This window comes from Palaemon carinicauda, chromosome 15 (assembly GCF_036898095.1).
Source record: "Palaemon carinicauda isolate YSFRI2023 chromosome 15, ASM3689809v2, whole genome shotgun sequence".
In the NCBI taxonomy this organism is placed as follows: domain Eukaryota; kingdom Metazoa; phylum Arthropoda; class Malacostraca; order Decapoda; family Palaemonidae; genus Palaemon; species Palaemon carinicauda.
This window is the reverse complement of record NC_090739.1, coordinates 129,747,493-129,757,492: the sequence shown is the minus strand read 5'-3', so window position 1 is coordinate 129,757,492 and position 10,000 is coordinate 129,747,493. Positions and strand designations below refer to the sequence as shown.

The following is a 10,000-nucleotide window of genomic DNA, read 5'->3' as shown; positions in this document are numbered from 1 at the left end:
TTTGAATTAGAAAACACAATAGATTCTTTATATTTTACCTCCGTTTCTTCTAAACAACAGAGGTAACGATTGATCTCACGAGGAGAAAATGGTCTACATGCATAAAAATGGAGAGATGAATTCGTGATATACTTTCATTCTAATAATCTTATATAGCTTTTTTTCAAGTATGCATTACTATCAAGTAATATATAACTAGTTTTAGTTATACTTTTATTCTTATACTTAGAGATTTTTACGTTGACTTGCAGGTCTTTGAATTTTCATTTAAGTTACGAAGTGATTTCTGAATTAATTTTTACGTATTTATCTTAAGGAGGACGTATATTTCACGGTAATTTTCGAGTGCAAAATTATCTTTATATAAAATTTTCTAATTTATATACGTGACATCGATAAACACATTTTATGCTAGTTTTCCACTTAGTAACTTAAGAGAGAGAGAGAGAGAGAGAGAGAGAGAGAGAGAGAGAGAGAGAGAGAGAGAGAGAGAGAGAGAGAGAGAGAGAGAATACAGTGATATCGAACTAATCATATTTCACTCATTATTCTTTTTCTTAAGGCAAAACATGCAAATTATTATTATTATTATTATTATTATTATTATTATTATTATTATTATTATTATTATTATTATTAGCCAAGCTACAACCCTAGTTGGAAAAGCAAGATGCTATAAGCCCAAGGGGTCCAATAGAGAAAAATATCCCAGTGAGGAAAGGAAATAAGGAAATAAATAAAATGATGAGAACAAATTAACAATAAATCATTCTAAAAACAGTAACAACGTCATACTAGATATGTCATATGTATAATATTCTTTTCTCCCTTAGTTACCTAATTCTAATGAATATACTTCATGTGAATTAAGTTAAAGTAAGTATATTTATGAACAATATACAAACGCATCTGCAAATATCATCATCCTGTCTTGTAGAATAAATATATTCTAGTATTTTATATCTTAGACTATTTTACTGAAAAGGATGAATATACTTCATGTAAAACAAGTTGAAGTAAATACATTTATTAACAATATACAAACGCATCTGCAAATATCATCACCCTGTCTCGTAGAATAAATATATTCTAGTATTTTATATCTTAGATGATTTTACTGAAAAGGATGAATATACTTCATGTCAAATAAGTTGAAGTAAATACATTTATGAACCATATACAAACGCATCTGCAAATATCATCGCCCTGTCTTGTAGAATAAATATATTCTAGTATTTTATATCTTAGACGATTTTATTGAGAAGGATGAATATATTTCATGTGAATTAAGTTTAAGTAAATACATTTATGAACAATATACAAATGCATCTGCAAATATCATCATCTTGTCTTGTAGAATAAATATATTCTAGTATTTTATATCTTAGACGATTTTATTGTGAAGGATAACTGAGCAGATATATAGGAAAGTTATCAAATAAATAAACAAATCATTTATACTAAGTTTATTTTAATGAGACACATTTGCCCCGACTCGCAGCGGTGCCCTTTTAGCTCGGAAAAGTTCCCTGATCTCTAATTGGTTAGAATTATCTTGTTCAACCAATCAGCGATCAGGAAACTTTTCCGAGCTAAAAGGGCACCCCTGCGAGTCGGTGCAAATCTGCCTCACTAAACAGAGTTGACTATAGATAATGAGTGATTGTAGGTCATATGCAAAATTAGATATAATGATTTGATTGAAGATATGCAGTTTTCATTAACATCTTAAACCTTCTATTTTTTATGAATATTAACTAACTATTGTACGCAACCCGCCATAACTGACGGCTAAATACATCTATTTCACCAGGGTATGGCTATTCTCTTTCCCCCTACCTGAGAGATGGGATGATATACACACACACACACACACACACACATATATATATATATATATATATATATATATATATATATATATATATATATATATATATATATATACATATATATATATATATATATATATATATATATATATATATATATATATATATATATATATATATATATATATATATATATATATATACAAAACTCTTTAGCTATGGTAAGCAGCTCCTCTAGGAGAAGGACACTCCAAAATCAAACCATTGTTCTCTTGTCTTGGGTAGTGTCATAGCCTCTGTACCATGGTCTTCCACTGTCTTGGGTTAGAATTTTCTTGCTTGAGGGTACACTCGAGCATAGTATTCTATCTAATTTCTCTTCCTCTTGTTTTGTTAAAGTTTATATAGTTTATATAGGAGATATTCATTTTAATGATGTTACTCTTCTTAGAAATTTTATTGTTCCCTTTTTCCTTTCTTCACTGGGCTATTTTCCCTGTTGGAGCCCCTAGGCTTATAGCATCCTGCTTTTCCAACTAGGGTTGTAGCTTAGCAAATAATAATAATAATAATAATAATAATATATATATATATATATATATATATATATATATATATATATATATATATATATATATATATATATATATGTATATGTATATATATATATATGTGTGTGTGTGTATATATACATACACACACACACACACACACACACACACACATATATATATATATATATATATATATATATATATATATATATATATATATATATATATATATATATACATATAGTCAGGTACTAGTTCTTTATCATATAGGGGAGATTGATTCATCTATAACAGCTTCATAAATATTTACTCTAGACAATTGACATATATAGGATATATCTCCCCATCTGGATACAAAGATAGCAAATACTTCCTAATTTTCTCCAAACTATTTTAGAATTCAAAACTTTTGAGCTCCGTTTCTTGATAAGTTAGATTTTAAACATAATGCTAAGCAGCTGGTAATTTTTTTTTCTTTTCGATCACATAGCTACCGCTAGAGAGTTATGGGGTCTATTGATTGGCCAGACAGTACTACATTGGATTCTTCTCTCTGGTTACGGTTCATAGTCCCTTGGCCTACACACACACATACACACACACACAAACACACACACACACACACACACACCAAACAGTGTGGCCTATTCTTTACATATTCTCCTCTGTCCTCATACACCTGACAACACTGAGATTACCAAACAATTCTTCTCCACCCAAGGGGTTAATTACTGCACTGCAATTGTTCAGTGGCCACTTTTCTCTTGGTAAGAGTAGAAGAGACTCTTCAGCTATGGTAAGCAACTCTTCTAGGAGAAGGATACTCCAAAATCAAACCATTGTTCTCTAGTCTTGGGTAGTGTCATAGCCTCTGTACCATGGTTAGGGTTCTCGTGCTTGAGGGTACACTTGGGCACACTATGCTATCCTATTTCTCTTTCTCTTGTTTTGTTAATGTTTTTTTATAACTTATATAGGAGATATTTATTTTGATGTTACTCTTCTTAAGATATTTCATTTTGCCTTGTTTCCTTTCCTCACTGGTCTATTTTCCCTGTTGGAGCCATTGGGCTTATGGCATCCTGCTTTTCCAATTAGGGTTAAAGCTTAGCAAGTAATAATAATAATAATAATAATAATAATAATAATAATAATAATAATAATAATAATAATAATAATAATAATAATAAAAGGATACCAGATTCAATAAGGCCTTTTATGGCGAACCATTACACACTAGTTTAAAGGCAGAAGGACATTTAAAAACTTGATTTGCTTGTATCATCTTTCCTCAATATTTCATCAAGAGAGAAAATGTCCCTCCAATCTTTACGAAGTTGAAAAAAAAAATGAGATTAAAACTATGTGAAAAGGCCACAGACATTAAAGGCCAAAGTACAATGCATTAAGACCTTACCTAGATCTAGATTTCTTGCCCAAATGAAAAAAAAATGAAGCCTGTCAAAGATTGTCAATGAAACAATATCCAACAGATTTTGTAGATTAGAGAACAAAGCCGTCAGAAGAATATTGATAGTTAAATGGCACGACAGGGTTAGAAATGAAACTATAAGAGAGGTTACTCGAGTTCCATACGTAGAGTTCATGGTGAGGGGTAGATGGAGATGGTTTAGGCATGCTCTTCGTACTCCCCAAGAGAGATTAGCTCACCAAACTTTCAACTGGGCTCCACAAGGGACTAGAAGAGTTGGAAGACCCAGGCCTACATGGCTGAGGACTATAACTCGTGAAGTGGGAGATGATGAATGGAGAAGTATTGATTAAAAGCTCAAAATAGAGACGACTGGCGAAATCTAACCGAGGTCCTTTGCGTCAACAGACTTTAGGAGGACATGATGATGATGGTTATAGACTTGGACAAAAGTAAAACTCTCTCTCTCTCTCTCTCTCTCTCTCTCTCTCTCTCTCTCTCTCTCTCTCTCTCTCTCTCTCTCTCTCTCTCTCTCTCTCTCTCTCTTGTTCTTACATAAACTAATCAAAATTTATAACAGTTTAAGCAATTGGGCAAAAAAATTCAGCATCTAAAACAAAACACATTTATAGAATATAAAAAAAAGAACAATAACTAAAAAAATGACATTACTTACCAAAACTCAGGGCAGTTAAAATCCAAACACACTTCGTGCCCATATTTACTTATTCATAATTTTCCAATATTTCAAAAATAGGCAAAAAAAAGCCGTCTTCCCCGAAAAAAAAAAAGTAAACAATTCAAAACGTTTGAGAATGCACTCTATGATTCCTCCTTTTCGAATCTATTTCTCTGATCCTCTAAGATATCCTGAATGATCCTTTACCCGAGATCAGATTCTTAAGTATCAGGAGGATTTTGCACGTCCGTTCAACCGTGACAGAGCCTCGTGTCCTACTGAGCCACCAGATATCATTAATGACAGATGTACTGAATGATGGTCCTCCCCCAGGGTTGTCAGGTTTTCTAAAGGAGAAAAAGGCCAACTTTTAAATAACGGAAGCTTTAAAAGGCCAAAACATTAGTAGTAAAAGGACAAAAATATAGCATTTATAGCCAATCAATTTCAAAAAGGCCAAATTGAGATATTTGGCACGAAAAAATGCCACAATTAAGAGGTTTGGCCTGAAAAAGGCCAACCTGGCAACCCTGATCCTCCCCTATCCTAGTCGACCCACCTCCTCCTCCTCTTCTTCTTCTTCTTCTTCTTCTTCTTCTTCTTCTTCTTCTGATTCCATTGTAACGTACTTACAGACCATTGGCCACTTAATCTTTCTACTCCTCCTCCTCCTCCTCCTACCCCACCCTTTGTAAATCTTTTCATTGTGTCTCTTTATCATTCATTTCACAGTTTTTCTTCATAACGTGATATCTCGATTTTTCTCTTCGTCTGTTCTTGGTTTCTCTCGATCTTTGATTTCGCAGTTTTCAAATCCGTTCTTCCTGTTTTTCTTCTTCTTTCTTTTGGATACAATTTAAACCAAAGCCTTTCTCCTTTCCTCCTTTTTCCTCTAACATTTTTCATAACTATATTCAAGAAGATCTAAGTAATAAGTCTGTAAAGAAGAAATCACTAAGTGCATTCATCAATTTTCCCCTTCCCTCCCTCTCCTTGTTACAAAATTATTCTTCTCATCAAACCTTATTTTCCTCTTCTTCGTCTCCCAAAAACCCAGATAACCAGATAACTTATCGCTTGTCATCTTGACCTCAAATAAACAGATCTGTTTACTGATTTCACCCTAAATTGAATCGTTAAATCAACTGACCATTGACCTCGTTCAGGTTTCCATCAGGATACATAGGAATGCATTCGTTCTCTTTAAGGCCCCGAGCACACTAGTCACTCTGTGGCACCACAAGTGGCCGCGCAAAGTTGCGGGCCAGAGCACACTAGCCACTTTTTGGACCCAAAAGTTGCGACCACATGTGGCGACCACATGTGGTTTTGTTCTGAATACCCGGCCACATGTGGTCGCCAAATCGATATCACTACATCTGATTAGCAGCCACATGTGGTCGCCAGAGGTCGCTAGTGTGCTCACAGCCAGCCACAAAACGCCGCCACAAAATGCGCTGTTTGTGGCGGGGACGAGTGACAGCTTGCCACAGTCACGAGCCATAGACATGTGTGATCAGCAAAGCTTGAAAACAATAGGAACCTATGGGGGAAAATATCCCCACCACAAAACGTAGCCACTTGTGGCTCTACAAAGTCGCCAGTGTGCTTAGGCCCTAAAGGTTTAAAGGCAACTCATGAATGGCAGAGGCAAGGAATAGCGTCAAGGCCTAGCTGGACAATTCCTTAGAGGAGACTAACCATAGCCTCTCCCTCCTAGCTGGGGCCAGGGAGGACCAGGCAATGAATGCTGATGATTCAGCAGATAGACCTATAGACTCCTCCAAATCCCCCATCCTTTGTTCACAAGGATGGTGAGGTTGCAGACACTACAAGAAACTATCGAGTTTCAACAGGTCTCGAGCACGAGTCCGGCCTGATGGTAGGCAGGGAAGTTTTCAATAGACCACCACAACCAGATTTAAACTTTCCTCAAAGTAAATTCGAATATTTTCATTCCTTTGACCTTGCTTTAACTTCCAACAAGATATCTCGGAATATCTTCATTGCTTTGACCCTATTTGAACTCTTATTAAGATGTACCTGAATGTTTTAGCTCTCCGGACCTTAAATTCGACTTTTAGCATATCTGAATATCTTCGTTCTCTTGACCTTATCTAAACTTTAATCAAGGTATCTTTAGATATCTTTATTATCTCCCTTTCCATGACATCATTCAGGACGAGGACATTAGAGTGTAATACACGTGTATAAATGTATTCATTTAATACCGGGTTTTGAAATGTTTATTGCTTCATTATCATCATCATCATCATCGTCTCCTCCTAGGCCTATTTACGCAAAGGACCTTAGTTAGATTTCGCGAGTTTACTTTATCTTGATCTTTTAAATCAATGCTACGAGTTTTCTCTATCTCGAGCTTTTAAATCAATGCTTCGAGTTTTCTCTATCTTGAGCTTTTAAATCAATGCTTCGAGTTTTCTCTATCTTGAGCTTTTAAATCAATGCTTCGAGTTTTCTCTATCTTGAGCTTTTAAATCAATGCTTCGAGTTTTCTCTATCTTGAGCTTTTAAATCAATGCTTCAGATTTTTCTCTATCTTGAGCTTTTAAATCAATGCTTCGAGTTTTCTCTATCTTGAGCTTTTAAATCAATGCTTCGAGTTTTCTCTATCTTGAGCTTTTAAATCAATGCTTCGAGTTTTCTCTATCTTGAGCTTTTAAATCAATGCTTCAGAGTTTTCTTTATCTTGAGCTTTTAAATCAATGCTTCAGATTTTTCTCTATCTTGAGCTTTTAAATCAATGCTTCGAGTTTTCTCTATCTTGAGCTTTTAAATCAATGCTTCGAGTTTTCTCTATCTTGAGCTTTTAAATCAATGCTTCGAGTTTTCTCTATCTTGAGCTTTTAAATCAATGCTTCGAGTTTTCTCTATCTTGAGCTTTTAAATCAATGCTTCGAGTTTTCTCTATCTTGAGCTTTTAAATCAATGCTTCGAGTTTTCTCTATCTTGAGCTTTTAAATCAATGCTTCTACATTCATCATCTCCTACTTCCTGCCTCATAGCCCTCAGCCATGTAGGCCTGTGTCTTCGAACTCTTCTAGTGCCTTATGGACCTCAGTTGAAAGTTTGGTGAACTATAGTCAATTTTTTTTAACGAGACGCATTTGCACCGACTCGCAGCGGTGCCCTTTTAGCTCAGAAAAAGTTTCCTGCTACCTGATTGGTTAGAATGATCTTGTCCAACCAATCAGCGAACAGGAAACGTTTCCAAGCTAAAAGGGCACCCTTGCGAGTCGGTGCAAATCTGCCTCGCTAAGAAGAATTGACTATAATCTTTCTTGATGAGTGCGAAGAGCATGCCAAACCATCTTCATGGTAAGGTATGGAGGACGATGGCTTATGGTTACAGTAGTACTAAACTGTAAACTCTCGAAATAATGTAATTGAATGTTCCTTATTATAAGTACATGAAATTTTATCAACTCATGATTATTTGTAATGATAATTCGCAAAGAAGATTGCTTACATGTTAGTTTTAAAGGAATAGGACATAACGTTTATTAATTGAAGAAAAATATTAGATGTTCTTAAATTAATTGTAAATTCTAGACACAAGAATTTCCTTGCGATGATAGACGAAGATAAATAGCCCAGTTGTTTATGACAGGTTGAGTAAATGAGATAATATGGATTTTGCCTCGTTTCCTTTCCTCACTGGGCTATTTTCCCTGTTGGGCCCCCTGAGCTTAGAGCATCTTGCTTTTCCAGCTAGGGTTGTAGCTTAGCAAGTAATAATAATAATAATAATAATAATAATAATAATAATAATAATAATAATAATAATAATAATAGTAATAATAATAATACATTTGCTTTTAATTTCTAATTTAGTTTATTACTGTTTAAGAAATTTGTTAATTAGTTTCATCAATTGATTAAAATAAGAGTATTATAATAATTACTGTAGCATAGATACATTTGTATAGTTGATATGCAAACTAGTGCATCATTATTGTAACAAAAAAAAAAAAAAGAAAAAAAAAACAATAATATTCAAATACTTCTAAAATAGCTTTGTTTTCATAGTAAATGAAGAATATGATGTTGTTCTGAAAAAATAATAGTTAGAATACATCATCTTCGGATTGTTTATGTTAATCACAGAAAAAAAAAAAAAAAACAGCTGCAATGTCATCATAAAAAGAAAGTCATGATTATACACATACAGGGTGTCCCAAAATAATGTATACACTCTTTGGACTGTTACAACTTGTTCAATTTATTGATATTACCGTGGAAAACAGATTCACAGAAGAGAAACAATGCACAGTGAAAAAGTAAGGATACATGGGGCAATTTGAGAATGTTTAAAAAAAAAAAATCTGTTTTCCGCGTTAATATCAATAAATTGAACCAGTTGTAACAATCTAAAGAGTGTATAAATTATTTTGGGACACCCTGTATTATCTATAAACTCCAAGGCTTCAGAAATGTTTCCTCTCTGTAGCATAGCCATGTTTAGCAGGAGCCATTTTATTACCTCCGCCAACGAAGTTGGAAGGAGGTTATGTTTTACACCTTGTTTGTGTGTTTGTTTGTTTGTGAACAGCTTCCTGACCACAATTTTTAATCGGAGGGTATTGAAAATTGCAGGGATTAAAAGCTGTGTAAAAAGCTGGTAATCATTAAATTTTGAAAGGTCAAGGTCAAAGGTCAAGGTCACGGTCAAGCAAAATGTCAAATTCACGTAATCAGCCATAAGTTTGGACATCGTTGTCACAGAGACTTCAAACTTGATTATATTTGAGTGTATGAAAATCCACGCCAATTAATACATGCCTAGGTTGAAATTCAAGGTCGAGTCTAAGGACATGGTCAAGCAAAAGGTCGAATATCGGTCATCAACCATACGGTCAAAATTTTAATCGTAGAATAATGAAACTTGCAGGGATTTTAAACTGATACATAAAGAGCTGTAAAGGCCAAAGGTCAAGGTTGACATTAGGGTCAAGCAAAAGGTCAAATTCCCGTTATGAACCATACGGCCATAATTTTAATTGTAAAATTATGAAACTTGCAGAGATTTTAAACATAAAGAGCTGTAAATGTCGAAGGTCAAGGTCGAGTCCAAGATCAAGGTCAAGCAAAAGGTCAAATTCCCGTCATCAACCATACAGCCACAATTTTTATAGTAAAATAATGAAACTTGCAGTGATTTTAAACTGTTACCTAAAGAGCAGTTAGGGTCAAAGTTCAAGGTCAAGTACAAGGTCATGGTCAAGCAAAAGGTCAAATTCCCGTCATGAACCAAACGGCCACAATTTTAATTGTAAAATCAAAAAACTTGCGGAGATTTTAAACTATTACATAAAGAGCTGTAAATGTCGAAGGTCAAGGTCGAGTCCAAGATCAAGGTCAAGCAAAAGGTCAAATTCCCGTCATCAACCATACAGCCATAATTTTAATCGTAAAGTTGTGAAGCTTGCAGGGATTTTAAACTTTAATGTAAAGCGCTGGAAATGATTAATTGATTCTGGGA

General features: G+C 34.2%; 1 protein-coding gene across 2 annotated transcripts in view; it reads right to left on the bottom strand.

Moving 5' to 3' along the window:
* The window catches only part of LOC137654743 (uncharacterized), a 156,342-nt gene extending 151,563 nt beyond the window's left edge, over window positions 1–4,779 (bottom strand). For both annotated transcript variants that reach the window (XM_068388660.1, XM_068388661.1), the window contains exon 1: window positions 4,495–4,779. In XM_068388660.1, the coding sequence (XP_068244761.1) occupies window positions 4,495–4,537 (43 nt within the window). In that variant the 5' untranslated portion in view covers window positions 4,538–4,779. The remainder of the gene's footprint in view (window positions 1–4,494) is intronic.
* Between the last annotated feature and the right edge of the window lie 5,221 nt (window positions 4,780–10,000).